At 35.8% G+C, this 20426-nt stretch overlaps 1 protein-coding gene across 11 annotated transcripts in view; it reads left to right on the top strand.

The window, feature by feature from the left end:
* PHC3 (polyhomeotic homolog 3) overlaps nucleotides 1-20426 on the top strand; it is a 75958-nt gene that overhangs the window by 10489 nt on the left and 45043 nt on the right. For 8 of the 11 annotated variants that reach the window (XR_006787192.1, XM_045851545.1, XM_045851549.1 and 5 more), the window contains 2 exons: nucleotides 12473-12631; nucleotides 14741-14836. The exons of 1 other annotated variant lie outside the window; for it this stretch is intronic. Coding sequence is in view for 9 of the 10 variants with exons in the window: in XM_045851545.1 (XP_045707501.1) it covers nucleotides 12473-12631; nucleotides 14741-14836 (255 nt within the window). In the remaining variant the exon portion in view is untranslated. The remainder of the gene's footprint in view (nucleotides 1-12472; nucleotides 12632-14740; nucleotides 14837-20426) is intronic. 2 more of the 11 variants (XM_045851551.1, XM_045851550.1) reach the window with 1 other exon arrangement.

Genomic DNA, 20426 nt, shown 5'->3' with positions numbered 1-20426 from the left:
ATCTATTGTTAGTTGAATGTATAGATAATTAGAGAGTGTCAGTATTCTCTTCTTTACCCTTATTAAAATGGGAAGACTAATTCTAGACTCTTACCAGTAGTGAATGTCGATTTCATGATTGATGGGCTCTAAAACTAGTTGGGACTGAGCCTTTAGATGTCTTTGTACTTTAACTGAATTTGGGACTAAGGTTTAGTTAAATTTGATTTGCTAAAATGAAATCTAAACCAGTTAAAAACTCTTCTGCCAAAAAAAAGACATCAACAAAGTTAAAAAAACAAAATGGTTGAAAATATATTTAAACCTATTTATCAACTAGCTTATGTTTGTGAAATGCCAAGGGCTTTTTTATATCAGTAGGATAAATAGTGAGAATTCACAAAAGATCTGCATTGGTAATTTTCAAAAGAAAGACTATTTTTGGCTTTTAAACACACGAAAATGTATTTATCATATTAGTAATAAAGAAATGTATGTAAAAACAACGAGGGACTATTTTCACTTCTGAAATTAGAAAACAAAGACACATTGAGACAGTACCCATTGTTGGCAAGGATGTGAGCAAGTAAGTAGGTAGACTGATTCACTATTAGTGGGAATGTAATTAGTATAGTTTTCTTGATGGTTATTGCCAATGTGTATGAAAATTTAAACTGTGCATGCCCTTTTACATGATACTCTCATTTTTAGTTGTATCACATTAAAAATGACATAATTATGCAGAATGATAGAGATAATTATATAAATATCTTGGTTTATAATAGAAATTATAAACAATATAAATGTCTATTGAGGATGAATTAAATAAATGATAGTTAATTTATACAGTGGAATATAGCTACTAAAATGCTCTATGTGTATTTACAAAGAGACTTAGATTTTCATTATTAAGTTGAAAGAAAGCAAGATTGTATAGTATGATCTCATTTAACTTACTGTTTAGATTATTCCATTTTTCTTTCAGTTCTAAACTTTCCATTTGGTTCTTCATATCTTCTTTTTCTTTGCTGAGAGTATATATTTTTCATTGTTTCAGGCAGGCTCAGAACTGTTCAAAGATCTTTAAAATCTTTGTCAGATAATTATAATCCCTTTTTATCTTGGTGTTGGCATTTATTTATTGTTTTTCATTCAGCTTGAGAGGTCTTTTTGGTTCTTAGTATGGTGAGTGATTTTTTTATTGAAACCTTCACATTTTCAGTATTATAAGACTATGGATTCTGCTCTGGCTGGCGTAGCTCAGTGGATTGAGCGCGGGCTGCGAACCAAAGCATCACAGGTTCGATTCTCAGTCAGGGCACATGCGTGAGTTGCAGGCCACAGCCCCCAGCAACCACACATTGATGTTTCTCTCCCTCTTTCTTTCTCCCTCCCTTCCCTCTCTAAAAATAAATAAATAAAATCTTAAAAAAAAAGACTATGGATTTTATTTAAGCTTTCTGTTTTGGTTGGCTTCTGAAAGGGAACATGTGCCACCTTCTTACTGCCGTGTGGGGGTAGAAGTCTGGTTCCCCAATTAGTCTCCATTGACACCCAAAGCAGGGCCCCTCATAATTACTGAGTGGCTGGCGGTGAGAATTCTGGCTCCTCACAGGCCTCCACTGATGCCTTCCAGGCTGGCAGGGATGAGATTACCCTTTACTCCTGCTCACATGGTCCCCAGTGATTCTGCAGGGATCAGGTGGGTGGTCTGTTACTGCCTGGATGGGGTGAAAGCCCTGGCTCCCTACCTGGCCTTCTCTGACACTAACCCTTTGGAGGAACTTAGAGTTTTGGGTTGCCTCATTACAGCTTGGTGAAGGTGGCAGTCTAGATCTTTGCTGGTGTGGATGTGGGTGAGGCTATGATGTTTCCTGTGGTGTTTAGCTGAAGTAGAGCAAATTTTTTAAGTTTTCTATGTTGCTAGGCTGTCCCTTTCCCAGTCCTTTGGCTGAGAGCAGGCTTCCATTGGACGTTCTTTTTGTCTGCATCCATTGGTGTTTCTGTGTGACAGACCTCTTTAGCTCCAAGTTTGGGTTATATGAGACAAAAAGAAAACCCAGGGAGTTCACAACGACTGGGCCTGGAGGTGTCTAGCCAGTCTGCTTTTCTCCACTTTTTGGGATCATCTCATGTTTATTTTATATGTAACATGTAAGGTTTTTAGTAATACTTAGGGGGAAGAATAGGGAAAAGTATGTCTATTCCATATTTCTGGAAACAGAATTCCTGTCTTAACTTATTTTCTTTTAAAGTTATATCTATATATCTGATTATGCAGGAAGAAAATGTGTAATACACAACAAACTGTTAATCAGTGGGTATCTCTGAGGATGTAGATTTATTTTACTAATGTTTATATTGTCTAAATAAAATACAAATATACTTTCATTGTCTAAGAGTCAGACAATTCAAATGTGTAGAGTAAAAATGACACTCTCTCTTCAGTAGTCCCTTTGCCCTGGTAAAGTTTTATATGAAGCTTTCCCATCTTCCTGTCTATTTCTATACATAAATGTAAATAGATAGGCCTATGGCCTATTTTCATGTAATGAAGTGCCATTATTCTATATATACTGTCTCTTCTGTGTCTTTGGGCATTTTTAGCTGGAAAGGATTATGTGGCTGGAAATTGCCATCATAAGTCTCTAGATGACTCAAGGGCTGTTTGGGTCTCATTCCCTTTCTCTTTCATTATTGTTTTGGTCCTGAAGTCTGCATTAATCCCAGATGTTTTGATTTTAATTTACTGTACTTTTCTGTCAAAAGGGATAAACCTTATTTTTGATAGCTTTCTAGTTATGGTGCCAGACAACATGAGCTTTTGAAGCCCAGTTAGTTTTATGACTTTGTTCATACATTCTTACATGAGTATTCATTCAGCAAACATTTACTGAGCATTTCATATGTGCCAGATGCTCTTCTAGGCACTGGGAATGCAGCAATACAACTGACAAAATCTCTGTCTTTATGGAGCCAAGAATAGACAGATAGTAAACTAGTATGTAAAATGTCTGATGGTGGTAAGTGCTATAGAGAAAAATAAAACAAGGAAAAAGAATGGGATGAGTGAATTTACTATTTTTAATTAGTTAAATTAATATTATGTAATACCATATTACATATGTATAAATATGGCATTTGAAGGAGGGTGAGAGAGACAAGCATGCTAATGGAACAGAACAGAGGGCAGCATGGCTGAGTGGACTGAGAGAGTGGGAGTGGGATTTTGAGATGTTTGACATATCATCATAATCCAGGCATGAGGAGATTATAAAACCCTTGAGTTTTCCCCAGGATGAGTTCAGAAACTGTTGGAGAGTTATTTCAGTAGGGAAGTGACATGATCGCACACAGGTTTTAAATGTAATGTCGACAGTAGGTTCTAAGGTGCAAAGGTCGAAAGAAGCAGGGAGTCAAGTTAAGTAAGTAGTTCTTGTAATAATGCAAGAGCGAGTTACTGGTGGCATGGACCATGATGGTGACAGTGGGAATGATGAGAAGTGAGTAGCCAGATTCTGAATGTTTTTCTCTAATATTTTATTATAGAAATTTGTGTATGTGTTGAAAGTAGAGCTAACCAGATATGCTAATGATCAAATAAAAGATGTGAGGAAAGGTGAAGAGTTGAGTATTACTCTGTTAGTATTTTGGCCTGAGCATCTGGAAGGATCTGCCAAAGCAGATGCTGGAGAAGAAAACCAGGAGTTTGGTTTGGACATTTTTTTAAGTTTGTAATTGTATATTAGACAACCACCTGTAGATGTTGAATAGATACTGGATATATGAGTTTGAAGTTCATGTGGAAGGTCTGGTAATTATTGATGTCTCGTGCACCTCACTGAAAATCGAAGTCACAAGAGTACATGATGACTTTACTACAAATTATGGAATATTATGAGAAGTTTGGTAGAACAGAGATGAGGGGCCTGGGTTCTAGCCTTAATTCTCTGACTGGTGATGCCTTTTAATTCTCTGATGACTGGTTTTCTTTTATGTAAACTTATGGCATCTAGATGGTTTTCAGTCTTTCATGCAGATATCCCTAGATCTAGATCAAGGAGAAAGTGCAGAAGATGGTGCTATGCACTAAATTGCATCTCCCCAAAATTCATTTGTTGAAGTTCTAAACCACCACGTGACTCTGTTGGAAATAGGGCCTTTAAGGAGTTAAGTTCAATCAGGTCATAATGGTGGATCCCTGATCCAATAGACCCCATGTTCTCATAAAAGAGGAAGAGACACAGGAGAGATACCTCTCTGTCTCCCCACCCCCTCTGTGTGTGTGTGTGTGTGTGTGTATGTATCTGCTACGGGCAGACACAGTGAGAAGCCATCTGTAAGCCAGCAAGAGTGCTCTCACCAGAAACTTAAATTGGCTGAGACCTTGATTTTGGACTTCCCAGCCTCTAGGACTGTGAGAAATAAATTTCTATTGTTTAAGGTACCTTGTAATGGCAGCCTGAGCAGAGTCAGATAGATGGGGCTCTGGGTCTTGTGCTAAGCAATAGATAAAACAGTTCTGTGATCTGTTTGAGTCTGGGAGTTCTGGATACGATTACATATAAAGAAAGGTTTCTATTAAAAAAGTTTGAGAACCACTGGTTTAGGTATTAATCTAAGATTCTGTCTGGGTCTCTTATTTGTTTATATGTATTACAAAAACAGTGCTTTCACATTGTAGGTGTGCAATGTTTGTTGAAAGATGAAATTACGAGGATATGTAATGCATAATACTAATTTTAATGCTTGATTATTGAAAGTGGATTGTCTGCAATGCAGAGAATCATTTTAGGACATGTTCTGATTGCCTGATATTGCATTATAGAAGAAGGTCTATGCCCTGGCTGGTGTAGCTCAGTGGATTGAGCATGGGCTGCAAACCAGGCATTGTAGGTTCGATTCCCAGTTAGGGCACATGCCTGGGTTGCAGGCCATGGCCCCCAGCAGGCACGTTAATGTTCCTCTCTCTGTCTCTTTCTCTGTCTCTCTCTCTCCCCCATCCCTCTCTAAAAATAAATAAATAAAATCTTAAAAAAAAAGAAGGTCCATACCCTTATCTCAGTGATAAGATCCTTTTGTTGCCAGTTATAGGCAGACGTCCATTAGCAAGTACTGTGTACCTGTTGTCTAATATTGTGCTAGTTGTCCTGGGGTACAGATGAGTCAGAGTCCCTTCCCTCAGGGACAGTAATGGACATATGAAGAACTATGCCTAGACATATCAAATACTAAACAATATAGCAGTATATAATTAAGTGATAAATGCTATGGGAGTTAACAGAAAAGAGATCTTTGAGAATTGGAGTAGTTGGGGAAAGCTGCTTCTATGAGACTTAAGTTGAGCTTTAAAAAATATGTAGAGCCTTGGCCAGGCTTGTCCAGAGCTCAGGTGGTTAGACCATTATCCCAAGAAGTGAAAGTTGTGGATTTGATACCTGGTCAGGGCACATGCAAGAATCAACCAATGAATGCATACATATGTAGAATTACAAATCGATGTTTTAGCTTTGGCCGGTGTGGTGCATTTGGTTGGGCATTGTACTGCAAAGCCAAAGATTGTGGGTTTGATTCCTGGTCAGGGCACATGCCTAGGTTGTGGGTTCAGTCCCCCTGGTCACAGTGTACACAAGAGGCAACTGATCAATTGTTCTCTCTCACATTGATGCTTCTCTCCTCTCTCCTTTCTCCCTCTCTTGCCCTCTCTCTAAAAAAATAAATAAAATCTTTAAAAGAAAATGTAGAGTTTGCAGAAAGGAGGACCGTTAATGAGCTCATGATCCCGAAATAGCAGTGCTTAGTTTCAGGAATTCATTCCTGAGTGGGATTCTGTGTTAGTTGATTTCCCTTCCTCATGGGGATCGTCTGTGCCAGTACTTCCTTACTGAATGCCAACTTGGTGTCAATCATGGTGTTCAGTGCCAAGTGTTCAAAGTGAACAAAACTTTTACGGTACAGTGGACTACAGGATGCAGAAATGTAAATAGTCCAAAGCACTGTGATAAGAGTTTTGTTTTACTGGAGTATCTTATAATTCCCTGAAAAGAGTACGTGGAAGATAAACTTGGAATCCTTATAGGCCTGAAAATTCCCTCCCCATACCTTTTTAAATAATTGTGTTTATATAAGTTCAACATTGAAAGTAATTTTTCTTAGGAAATTTGAAAGCAAGTCCCATTGTTTTCAGAATTTTATCATTGCTGAAGAAAAGGCTGATGTTAAGTCATTATTATTCCTCTGGGACAATTGGTTCCTTCTCTCTTCAGTCTTTTGGGTTTGCCTTTTTTCTTTATTTTTTATGGACTTTTGTGAGGATATGTCTAGATGTCAGGGTACTTGTTGGGCCCTCTTGTGTGAAAACTAGGTGTTTAGTGTTTGCGTATATGAAACCAAAAAAGTTTTAAAAATTTTTATTTCCTTCTATTTTCTCTGTTCTCTCTTTTTGGAGTTCCTTAGTTGGATGTGGATCTTTCTGGATTAAACTTTGATTTTTTTTTTAGCTTTTTACTCATTTTCTGTTTTTATCTTTTTACTCTTGTGGGTTATTTCCTTGCCTTTTTAAAAATACCTTTTCCTTTTATATTTAAAACATTTTAGTTTAACCATTGTATTTCCAATTTCTAAGAGCACTTATTCTTTTTTCATAGTATCTTGTTTCTCTATGATGGGTTAAATATTTTATTTCTAATTACAGTTTACATTCAGTATTATTTTGCATTAGTTTCAGGTTTGCAGCATACTGGTTAGATAGTCATACACTTTACAAAGTGTTTCCCCCAACATTTCTAGTACCCATGTGGCACCATAAATAGTTATCACAATAGTAGTGACTATATTCTCTATGCTGTAATTACCAATTCATACTTCCTAATCCCTTTGCTTTTTTGTGATAGATAAAATATTTTAGATTTCTGTTTTAATACTTACCAGGTTTTAAAATACTTTTTTCCTGTTTTCTGAATTTATTTCCCTTAGAAACTGCCTTGGTCTTTTTCTTTCATACTGCTGTTTTTTTTCTCTTATGAGAGAAAGCAGTTTTTTTCTTAAAATGCTTACATAAGCTTACTGCTCATATAGAAGGGTGAATGATTGTGTAGATTAATCAAGGTGCATCTCTTCCACTGCTCTGAAGATAATAGGTCTGCCCACAGTAGATCTCTTTCCTTAGTGGAAAGGCTGATTAGAATTTCTGTATTTGCATTTAGGAATAGCAGTGGTGGTGACATTGGGAAAGGATGTGTCTTTGGCAGGTTTATAATTGAAGGTATGCTTTTCCCAAAACTAAAATGACCTTCAAAAGGGAAGAGATTTCAGACTGTCAATGAGATTCAGGAAAATATGACCAGGCAGCTGATGGTGATTGGGTGTGAGGTCCCAAGGTGCCTCCTTTGAAGGGGACTGAGGTATCATTGTCCTGTGTACAGTGCTTCTTGTATCTTTTTCAATAAATGTCTCTAATTTTCAAATTATATGGCTGGATACCTTCTGGGCAGACCATATATTTCTATATTTGTATCTATCTCAAATCTAATGATACACAGTTTTATGAGTACAGTAGTACCTGCTTTTCTGCAAGGAATATATTCCAAGATATATCCAGTGGAAGCCTAAAAGGATGGTGCAGAACCTTGTATAGATATATTATGTTTTTTCTATACATTCATATGTATGATAAAGTTTAATTTATAAATTAGGTACAATAAGAGATTCACAACAATAACTGCTAATAAAATAGAACAATTATAAGAATACACTATAGGTGTATTCAAAGTTATGTGAATGGCTTTGGGACCATTATTAAGTAAAATAAAGGTTACTTGAACACAAACACTCCAGTACTCTGACGGTCCATCTGATAGCTGAGAGTGCCACTAAGGGACAAACGAGTAGGTAGTATATAGAGTATATATGCTGGACGAACAGGTAATTTCACTTTCTAGGTGGGACAGAGCAGAATGGTGTGGGGTGGTAGAAGATTTCATTATGCTACTCAGAATGGCATGTAATTTAAAACTTACGAGTTGTTTATTTCTGGAGTTTTCTGCTTAATGTATTTGGACTACTTTGTGGAAAGTGAAACCACAGATAAATGGGGACCACGCTATGCATCATTGTGTATGTATAGAGTACAGTCACTTTTCTCTCAACTTGTTCTTCTCATGTGTGATACATATATACACACAGAGACATACATATGTAATTGTTTAAGATTATACTCTATGTTATTCTGCAGCTTTTTCATTTAACAGTGGCTCATTAAGATATTTTCATTCCATAGGCATATATTATTCTTTTCATGTCTATGTACTGTGTGTCTCTCTCTAAACACTCTCAATTGCTTCTGATCAGTCAAATGGCCGCAGTGGCTCTCTAATGGGCTTTGGCTCTAGAGAGTACTCTGGGCCAGAGGCCCTGTGTAATCTCCTCTCGGGGACACCAAGAAATGGTTGGGAATTAAATGGCTTTTCTTAAGCAGACTTGGTTTTCTCTGGTGACTCTTAGAATTAGTGCCAGTGGGAAGAGAGCCTGCAGTAATAGGGCTTAAGCAGTACGTTCCTTTATGGAGTATGGGGCTAGAGGTATGAAGTGCCAAGATTGGCCAAGGCTTTAAAGTGAAAGGGATTTGGGAGTGTGGGGATGTAATTGACAGAGATAATAATGGAAAATGTTAAGGTCAGCCGAACAAAGCAGAAAATCGAGGAGAACCTCATCAGTTGTGGAGAGGAAGGGAAGTTTCTTTAAGTCAGGTGAGCTGTGAAGATGGATTTCTTGCAGAGGTGGGTACTGGTCTACTTATTCTCATGGGTTGGGCATTCAGTAGTACACACTGCTTAACATGTTATTTGCTATATGGAACTTAAAAATAAGTACGATATTTGTTCTTGGATCTCATAACTTGGACAATGTAGAATACAGTGCAGGTGGTTAGGAAGTAACTATTTGGTTTTCTTACTTCCTTTTTTCTTTTTTAAGAAAAAGAAAAGCATTCTGTCTGTACTTTGTGTTCTACTTCCTTAAAGAGTACCCTTGGTCATTTAAAAGACTTTTATTATGTTTTTGTTTAAAGAGCATGTGGTCTGTGCTTTCTAGAGGCAGTTAGCTTCTCTCTTCCTCCTTTCCACCCTCCCCCACAACTGACTGAAAAGAGTGCCAAGGCATTACTACTGCAGAGTGACCTGAATTAACGAGCTTTCAAGGTACCAGAAAACTCCTTGAATGCCAAAATGCGTGTCAGAAAACCTGGGTTAGTTTACACTGCTAAACAAATTTTCTTTGGAGCAAGGCTTTATCCAACATGCCTATTTGTAGATGCAGAAAAAGATTACGTTTTGGAGGTTTTATTAGTAATTTTTTCAAAGAAGGTATTTATTTTTAGAGAAAGGGGAACAGAGGCAGAAAGAAAAGGACAGAAGCATTGATGTGTGAGAGAAACAATGATGTGTGAAACACCCATCAGTTGCCTCTCACACCCCCCCAACTGGGACCTGGCCTGCAACCCAGGCATGTGCCCTGGCCAGGAATCAAACTGGCAACTTTTGGTCTGTGGCTCGATGCCCAACGCACTGAGCTACACCAATCAGGACAATAATTTATTATGTAGCACATCAAAAATGAAGTTAAACTAATATCACCACACTGCATTTTTACTCTGCTTTGTTAGGGACTATACCAGAATTGTTTCTTTCCCTCACTCACACGTGTGCACACACACACATACATACACTTGTTCTTTGCGATGGGCTTATGTACTTATGTATTATATTAAAACTCTGAAGTATGACTTAAAATAACATGGCATTTATTAACTTAATAAAATGTTGAATGAAGACTCTTTTACAGATACTGAATAATGAAGATGAATAACACATGGTCCCTACCCTTAAAGAAATCAATTATTGCTTAGAAGGGTAGCGTATATGGAAGATAACAGTTAGACAAAAAGAAGTGTAAATAGTTTTACTGTTGGATGTGGGGATGGCCCCAAAAGTTATTAGAGCTGAAGATTTTTGAGAGGGAATTGTTTGATACATAGGTGTAGAGAGGGTGGGGCTTGGGGGTAGGGAGATGATCAGTTCAGTCCCGAGCATTGCTGTCAGGGCCATAGAGGCCTGAGCATCATGATACTGCAAATAGCTTCACATGGTTTATGTGAAGGGTATTGTACAGAGGAGTGGGAGGACATGATGCTAGAGAGTCAGGGGAGGCTGAATGTTATTCAGAAGGTTTTTAAATGGTTAATTAATAATAAAATCAGGGAAAGATTATCTGGCAAGGAGGAAGAGGCCAGATTCCAGGTAAGGGGATCAGTTTGCATCTGCTAAAGAAATCTAGGTCCAGAGTCATGGCCACACACTCTCAAAATAAGTGATTAAAAATCAAAGTGAAAATGAGGAGAACAAAGGTATAGAATCAATAAGATACAGTACATGTGTGGTAAAGCAGAGGGAAGAATTAGGATGACTCTTAGATAATCTGTTTTGGAGGATTTTAAAAGATGACAGTGGCCATTTTGAGAAGCTGGTTTTAGAAAAACTAATAGTTTGGTGTTTGAACATGTTGATTTTGAGTTGGTAAGAAACATCCAGTAAGATGTGATCACCAGGTATTTGGATCTGGACCTCAGAATAAGAGTTTGTCATTAAGGATAGAGAGTAATCACGATTGAACTCTTTGAAACTACAGGGATAGATGTGATAATTTAGGAATTTAAGAAGAAAAGTGTTGAGGACAAAACATGAACATTTTGGAGATAGGCCAGAGAGAAGGTTGAGATGAATGGTCTGAAAAGAGGTCACTGAGTTTGTCAGAGGGCACTGATTATTGTTAGTGGGGATTAGCAGCGTGCTAGGAGTAAAAGCTAGATTGCAGACTTAATTCTGTATGTTATGTTGTGTTTATGTAATAAATTACAGGTTTAAGTATTTTATTAAAACCAAGAAATACTTAAAAGATACAGCTAAAATTAGGGAATTAACCAACTCCTGTATGCCCTCTGTACAGTTTTTAAAAACTTTTTTATTTTAAAATAATTATAGACTCATAGGAGGTTACAAAAATAGTACAGAGAAATTGTTCTTTTTGACCTTCACTCAGCTTCCTCCATTTACTTGTTCAGTTTAACAAATGTCTGGGCCAGTGCAACTGCTGATGCTTGGGGTGAATTATGGAACTGTACAGGTAGTATGAATTTGTATTCTGTACCCCAACATAGTGCAAACCTGGAGTTTTGATTTTCACAGGAGCCTCTCTCCCCCAACTGGGCATGGCTGGCTGCCTTGCTGTTTCTAAGGGCATATTGGTGGAGCTTCTCTAGCCTCCTTTTCACATATTAAGCAGCACTTTTGAGGATCTTGGCTCAAAATAGGGTTTTGTTTGTTTGTTTGTTTACTTCCAGCTCTCCCTGAAATAGGCTCAAAATCAGGTGTTTTATATCTGTAGGCCAGTATCCCCCTAGACTACCGTGGTGTCAGCTGGAACTTTACATGTTTGAGTTTCTTCTCTTCTGGCACCTAGAAATTTCTGTCTCCCCATCACTTGTTAAAATTCATTTATGCTAATTTTTCATGTTGATTTAACATTTTAGTGAGTATATTTGGGCACATGGATGTATGAGTCCAGTCTGCCTTGGTGCTTGACTCAAAAGTCTAATGAGTAATTTGTTTATTTCTTATTTCTTAATTTTATTCTTTGCTTTGTCCACAAAAAGGATTTGAAGTCAGATTATATAACTCTCATAAAAATATTATTTTTTAAAATGGATAATACATGAATGTGTTATGAAATTAGAAGATAAAAAAGGGTATACAGGTCTCCCTTTGACCTGTTCCCTACTTACCCCACCGGGTTTGCCTGCATAGATGCTAGTTTCCTGTGTTTCCTAGAAATAAACTATGCACTAGCTTATTCTTTAACAGTAGTTTTAAACTTTGAAATTGTGTTATAATTTAATTTTGTAACCAGTGTTCAGGATTTTTCCATCTGCTTGACAAGTACTAATTGTAGTTTCTTCTTCTCTGAGAGTTTTTGTGGGAGAATGTTATACTAATTATATGTTACTTGTATGTTTTTGTATATACAAATGGATTACCTGTGTTTTAATTTTGTTCACTTCAAAAATCCCCCAGAATGTGACAGTATCTGACAAAATAGTGTAAACTGTTGATTTGAATGTTTTAAGTTATTATGTGGAATATTAAAATAATGGAACATTGGCCCTACTTTTTGGAAGGTAGTGAAAATGTTATTTTAAGATACTGGAATCTTTTTGAAACACAGTGAGGATATCCTTCAAAATTGTTTTGATTACTAACCAGTAAAGGCTGTTGTTTGCATATATGCAAATAATTGTCCAAAGAAGTGAGGGGCGTCTGTCAAAGTTGAAGTCCTCTTTTTTAGGTTCCTTAGCCACTGTATATACTGTTGTTTGCCTGACTACAGCTTGGTGAAAATCAGTGACATGGAAGGCTATGACCTAATATGTTTTCTTCCTTAGATCAACCTCTCCACTTCTCCTACACCTGCACAGTTAATAAGCCGTTCCCAGGCTTCCAGTTCTACCAGCGGCAGTATTACCCAACAGACTATGTTGCTAGGGAGTACCTCCCCTACCCTAACTGCAAGCCAAGCTCAAATGTATCTCCGAGCTCAAATGGTAAGATGTGAGCTACCAAATTTCTTTAGTGATTAAGGACTTGAGAGAGATCAAAATGTTTCTTGATTTGATGCAATAAGAGACATTTTTATATTTAAGAGATGTTTAACAATTTTTTTATGTGCATGTGCTTAGCTCTTGTACATTTATGTCTTGAAAAATTCTTTTAATAAGGTAGGCCTTCTTGGTATATCAAAAAATAATCAGCAACATTGGGAAGCTGACATATGTGTAACATAGGAGTGATTATTATTATTTTTTTAATTTTCATATTGAACATAGGAGTGATTATTTTTTAATATCAAATTTCAGTGATTTCAGATCTTTTTTCACATTTTAACATCTGAAACTGAGATGCATTTTATAACTGATGGCATCTTACAGTTATAATTGGTACTTATTAGTGATACATAAAATCACTGTGTATCTTTGACATCTTAGATTTGATGAAGTAGTTAGAAATGTTAAAAACTTGGTTGTTAACTCTAAGTTAGAATTTATATTTTGAGATCTTCTGAAACTTGGGTTGGAGTTTCTGCTAATTTACCAGATGATTCTTAGCTTTGGTTATTCTCATCTCAAATTTTGCAAAGTGATTTGTGTACTTAAGCTCACTTTGACCTTTTATTAATATAGGAATGTTAATTTGGCTATTCTGTATTTGAGTACCTACTGATTTCCTAATTTAACTTTGAGCTTCTTTAAGGAATGTAGAAATTGATTGACATTCCCTTTATTTGATATCATTACAGGGAGTTAGACAAAAAATTTGGCCCTATCATGTATTTATTTAGTTGCTTTCTTTGTTCAACGAATTGAATATATATATGGATCCCTAGGTCCCCACTCAAATTGCAAAGAAAGTTTCCCATTTTATTTCTAACAGGAAGCAATGACATGACCCACTTTTTTATTACAGATTATTCAGTAGACATTGCTATGTTTGTTTTTTTCCCCACCATGAGCTCGTATTTAATTAATAACATGCTTCAAAATTAGGTTGACTCACTCGAAATGGTTCTAATTTGACTATTTTTGACTCTTTAGAAGTTTCATATGGTTCAAGCTAAATAGAGTATCTTCTTTATAGGTTTAGTGCTTTCAGCTGTTTGTACTGGAAATTAACTTCTCATGAAAGTTATAGTTTGTTGTGTAACTTACTTGAATTTAATATACTATAAAGAACTGAAGTTTAAAAGATCCCCTTAATCAGTAATTTAAATTTAACCAGGAATGGTTTTGAGGAACTAAATAACTCAATGCAGTTTCGAAGTAGACTATTTACACATTCTTGGAAACAACTGTCATAATTTACTAAGTTGGATCGGATAATTTCTGAGTGGATTGTATTACCTTTTTAAGTTAATGGCATTCTCTTTCAATATTGAGAAAAGCAGCTGAAAAGAGATGGTGGTTAATAGTAAATAAATCAAGTATGTCTTTCCTTCCTTTATTATTATTAATGTTTGATGTGAACCTTTTTCTGCAGACTGTTTTGTTGTTGAATTTTGACATGTTTTGGCATTTACATTTAGAATGAACTTTTCTTTGCAGATGGTTTTAAAATCAAGAGCAACCTAGGTTTGCTCTGTAGATCCTACGTAGCTGAGTGAAAGAAATAATGTAGTATATCACATAGTTACCTTCTGTGGTGAAGAAGAATGGAAAGGCTTTTGGGGGTTTCTTCTCGTGTTTTTCACTTTAATTTGTGTTCAGGAGTAGGGACTATGGTTGTCTCTTGTAACTTACATTTTAGGAATCCTGCCTCAGGAGTTTTGAATTGGGAAAATTTTAAGTATAATAGCTTATTTGGAGCAAAATTTGGTATGAGGATTTCATATTACCTAAACACGTATTCTTTTTCGTGCACTGATTTATTTTTCTACTCATCAGAATCATGCACTGTTTCAAAAATGTTTATGATTTTTTTAAGTTCTCTATTACCAGAAATTTCTCTGTGTCATGTAAAACCCTTTTGCTTAGGAGGCAGTCCTAAACTGCATTGTCTTTCTGTCACAAATTTCGGTCTCCCTTGCCTGCTATACATTGTGTGTGAGACATGTTCTTTTGTCTTAGGGTATTTTTTTTTTGGTTTTTCTGTCTGTACAGCTGATTTTCACACCCGCTACCACTGTGGCTGCTGTACAGTCTGACATTCCTGTTGTCTCGTCGTCATCATCTTCCTGTCAGTCTGCAGCTACTCAGGTGAGCTTGTCTAGCTTCGTAATGTGGAACGAGGTCCAGATCTTCAGCTTAAAGATAGACATGTATTTGTGTTTAAATTACTGATGGTTTCAGTGCTCTTTCAGTCATACATTTCAGATTGAAATTTAATAAAGTGTGATAAGAACTTCAAGAAAGTTTTCTTCTACAGAAATTATAATACCATTAAACACGGATATTTAGGTTATTTGACAATAGCGAAAATGAGTTTTTGCTATGACAGTGTGTTTTATTGTAAAGCAGATTTATTTCTTATTTGTGAGATATATTCTTTTGTATAGATTCCCTTGCAAGCAGTTATGTAATAACTAAATCAAGATGGATTTTAAGATTAAAAATAAATTGGGTGAATTTTAAATTTAAAAAGTTGAGTAGGATATTACTTTTTTTGGTATTATAGAAGAGTGAACTGTAACTTTCTCCTTACATTATTCACAAAAATAAAATAGAATTTTGACTTAACAGCTAAAACTACAAAATGCACAGAAGAAAACTTAGGGAATATCCTTACAACTCTAGGGTAGACAAAACTTTCTTAGGTCACAAAAAGCATTAATTATAAAAGAAATTGAATTGGACTTCATGAAAATTGAAAACTGTTTTTCAAAAGACATTGTTAGAAAAATGAAGAGGGAAGCCACAGACTAAGGGAAAGTGTTCACAATATGAATATCTGACAAAGGACTTTTACTCAGAATATGCAAAGTATGCTTACAACTCAATAAATAATAGTATCATGGGGAAAAGATGTGAACACTTCATAAAAGAAAATATGCAAAAGGCCAATAAGCACATGAAAAAGTGCTCAACACCATTAATCATTATAGAAATGCAGATCAAACCACAGTGGATATCACTACATACCCAGTAGAATGGCTGAAATGAAGGAGACTGGTGAGAATGGGGAGCAGCCATATTCTCATACATTGCTGGTGAGGGTGAAATTGGTAGGACCACTTTGTAAAACAGCTTGTCAGTTCCTTACAAAGTTACACATACGTTTAACATGTAACCCAGCAGTTCCACTTCTAGATGTTTACTGTGAGAGATCTGAAAATATGTATCCACACAAAGATATGTATGTAAATATTTATAGCAAGTTTATTCAGAATAGCCCCAAACTGGAAACTCAGTGTTCTTTAACTAGTGAATAGATAAATAAATTGTGAGATATTACTCAGGAAAAAAAAAACTACTGATGCATCTCAGGAACATTGTAATTAGCAAAAGAAGCCAGACACCAGAGAGTACATACTCTGATTCCATTTATATGAAATGAAAGTCCAGAACAGGTAAAACTAGTCCATAGTGAAGAAAATCAGATTGGTGGTACCTGGGGCAGAAGGTGGAGCAGAGTGACTGGGAAGGGGCATGAGTGAGCTTTCTGGGTGATGGTGGTGTTCTGTATCTTGACCGGAGTGGTGGTAACATGTTGTATACAGATGTCAAGACTCATTGAACCAGTTCATTCATTTTACTCTATGTAAGTTATACCTTAGTAAGGTTGGTAAAAATGAATTAGTAAATTTTAATTTAAAACAATTAAGTAGAATATGCTACTTAATTGTTTGACTACTTAATTGTATGATATCATTTAGATATTTTTCCATAGAAATTGGTATATTGTAGGATCATCCTTGGCTTCTTATTTTTAATTTAATAGTCTTAGTCTTCTGGTAAAAAGCAAAAAATTTGATGATAATAATATTTGACCCTCTTTACATATTTTGTTTAATAATAAAGGACAATTTAATATATTAGCATATAAATATGTTGATCAATTAAAGTTTTTCCTCATGTGCTCTGTGACCCTGCACAATTCCTGAGCTTTGTTGAACTTTAATTTTCATATTTATAAAATGAGACCTTTGTCTTTGTTAACTTTAAGGTTTAAAAAGCACAAATAAAGGAAAGTGGCATGGAGCTAGGAGTGAGATTGCTATTCAGGTTATGTGCTTGAAATCCTGCATGGACTTCAGTTCAACTCCCACCTCCATTATTTACTAGTTTTATGGCTTCAGGCAAGTTACCAAAACTCTCTAATAGTCATACATACTTTCAGGGTGTGTTGAAGACTGAGTAATATGTATGTTTAGTGTCTAGAACATTATAGGCACTCATTAGTACTTTTTTTGCAAGAGGGGATGGAAAGACTTGGGTCCACATTCTGACTTAAGCAACAGTTGCCAGCCTTGTCATTTGCCAGTTGATTGATTTTGAATAAGGTCATAGTAAAACTTAATGTTTATGAGTTTGGACTCTGAATCCAGACTCTCTGGGTTCAAATACATATCCTACCACTTTCTCATTGGATACCCTTAATCTCTTGCCTCCATGTCAACAATATAAAATAAAATAAATATTTATAAAATAATTCAAATGTTGATTTCATAGAGTTGTAGTGAGGATTAAATATGTTAATAAGTGAAAAACAGAACAATGTCTGATACATAGTTAGCACTCATATTAAATGTTAGCTTTTATTATTACCGTTGTTAAACCTCAGTTTCTTCTCTGTAAACTAGAAGTGATAGCTCAGAGTTGTTATAAGGAATAAAGGAAACAATGATCATAAAGTACTTAGCATACTGCCTAGCATACTTAGTATCAGATTACTAATTACTGCTTTTGTTATACTGGGTCCGACAGAAGTAACGCCTGTTTGTGTGTGGTCTGTAGGGTACGTGCATGTCTTGCACGAGATGGACAGCAATGTGAACATTCCACCTAAAATGTCATATGGTGTGCTTGAGTATGATACTGTGTTTATGTGGGATGGATTACAGAATTACATACTTAAGACTGTGTAATAAAAGATTTTGTAATGGAAAAGGGCAGTGTTTGTGCTGAACCCTGTATATTGTCTAAAGATGAGTCACAAATTTGGTTCTTAGCTTTGAAGGAGCTAATAGTGAAGAGAGAAACAATCATTTAAAGGGTTTACAGTTTCCAGGGTAAAGTAAGTGAGTTAGGAAAATACAACGAACATGCTTTTTTGAGCACAATTTGTCTTGTGGGTTTTTACGGAGAAAACATCTTACAGTCCATTTAATAGTATAATGAGCACAGTAAAGTAGTTTATGAAAGTGGCTTCCGTTTAATGTGATGCGGGCACATGGTTCAGTGATAATATGACTTAATTCAAGGATAGATTTTCAGGAACCTTCAGGAATTTCTCTACAAATGTTTTTCTCTGCTATGCTTTCGAAATGCAGTTTATGAAGCTGACAGTGGGAAGTGATGCTAATACTTTGAATATACCAGTGATAACTTTCCTCAGGTTTAGGGCTGTTACTTTTGAAAAATTTATGCTCTACTGTTAATTTTAAAGCTTATATTTTTAGTTTTTAAAAGTGTAATTGAGAAATACCAAATTTCAAGTTTAATACTCTTTGAGTGATAGAAGTCAGTATAACAATAATTTTTTTAGCATTAAAATTTATTTATAGCACACTGAAAAAATGAGAAATTTGGAATATTTTACCCTTATATACTACTTAAAATGCTCCATCCCTTCCCTATACCATGTAAAATATATTTTTTTAATTTAGAAAAATCTCATTTTCAGAAAGATATGATAGGACTAAGAGTATACTTATGGAAAAGGAAGAAATCTTTCTTATTTACTTACTTACTAGAAAATGCTGTGATAACCGAGAGGAAAACAGCCCTTGGGATTTAAAACCTAGAAACTCAGCTCTACTGCCAGCAATGTGACTTCATCTCCTACTTTCCTCATATGCAACAAAGAGATTCACACAGTATTTCTTAAATTCAAATTGAGAAATTGGTATGAGAGTATTTGGGTAATCCACTGTAAAGTGTGAAATTAGCTAAAGGCTTCAGGTGACATTTAGACTTTTTCAAAAGTCAGAAAGTTTTCATAATTTGATCATAGGAAAGGTTTAGATGAAATGAAAGTTGGATGTCACTGTGCCCTAATATTCTTTTGAGAAAGGGTGTGTTCTCTTCAAAAGTGAAGCTCTATCTAGGAAAGCTGAAAATGTAATCTTCCTATTAATAGCTAAATTAACTTTGTAATATACTTTAGAAGTATAGTTTATATGTTTGAAATTTATTGTAAATATTTAAATGAAGATGACCAAAGATATTATAGCCATAGTCTAAAATTTATCTACTCATATAAATAATATATGAATATATGTACACACATATAGTTTCTTCCAGAATTCCAGAAAGCAGAAGGAAAATTAAAGGAGTATGTGATTCTATAGAAATGGACTGCTACACGTTTTAGGATTCATTGTGTCAAATCTTCATTTACACTTTTGAATATATATTCAAAAGCATATTTGAATATATGTGCTTTTCATATGAAGGAAAGTTTTCAGATTTTCAAGTTTTTAAGATTTTAATATGTCCCCACTACATATTTGTTGAGATTTTTTGGTAGACTATGAACAGGTTTTACTGTTAGCCTAAGAAAACCATAAATAGAACTAAATACAGAAACATAGCCAGGTAATACATATTTGAGAATCAGATACAGGAGAATACCTCAGACTGTGGAGTTTCTGTTATGTCTGCAGCACAGAGCGGTGGGGAGCACAAAAGTGAATGTCAGAGATGAGAGCCTGCTAGCCAGAGTCTCAGTATTTCACACAGACATGAGTAATCATAAAATAAGCTAGACATTAGTCAGTGCTACAGGCCAGTATGATCCATATTCTATGGGAAAGCATTAGACAGGGGAGGGGAAATTATTTCTAACTAGGGTCTTTGGGAGAGTGAGTGGGATTTTTACTGGGCCTTGAAGGAGCATTCAGGAAGAATGGCATTTGAGCAAGAGGAGCTTGAGCAAGGGTTTTATTGAAGGAAGCATAAGGTAGTTTGGAAACGGGTGAGTAAAACAGTTTGGCTAGAATTATGAGTATTGTGGACTACACTAGTGGAAACTTGGGGCTTGAAGTGGTTTGGGCCTTGACTTTGAAGGGCTTTGAGTGGCAAGCTGAGAAGCCTGGATTTTAGCATATTTTATTTTTGCATTAATTTCAATAATACAATAGTTTTTACTCCACTTACATTACTATGAAATATTTGACAAAAATCAGATCATAGGAATATGGTCTGACTTAGAAGATTCTTTCAATAGCTTAGAATAGAACTGAGGAAAATGTCCACTTCCTGAGGTAAACATTTGTTTAGCACCTGCTATTGGCTGAACACCCCATTTGGCACCTGGTAAAAGAGAGTGTAGCCTTTGGGCATCAATTAGTGATATAGTTGTAGAGACAGAACACACAAAACCAAAGAACATTCATAAAGCAGCAGTATATCCTTTGCTTTGTCAGCTTAGAATCTCTTTCATTTCAGTGTCCCTTCCAGGGCTAGTGCTGGCATAAGTGGATTTGGTGCATTTATGCCAGATGGTCAAAAACTTTGGCAGCTATTGGAGAGGTGTGTTCTGCCTGGCTGTTTGGGAATGTTACAAACCTCCTGTGGTTGTAACTGGGATGATCCTTGCCACCGTCCAGACCGGCAGTATGTTTAGAATAGTGCCAGGTATAGACAGGAGCCACACAGAAACCACTGCAAGGCCATGCACAGTCTT

This window comes from Phyllostomus hastatus, unplaced genomic scaffold, assembly GCF_019186645.2.
Source record: "Phyllostomus hastatus isolate PE091 unplaced genomic scaffold, TTU_PhHast_1.1 phas_contig_86, whole genome shotgun sequence".
Taxonomy (NCBI): Eukaryota; Metazoa; Chordata; class Mammalia; order Chiroptera; family Phyllostomidae; genus Phyllostomus; species Phyllostomus hastatus.
Note: the sequence above shows the minus strand (reverse complement) of the source record. Positions and strands in the feature narration are given on the sequence as shown.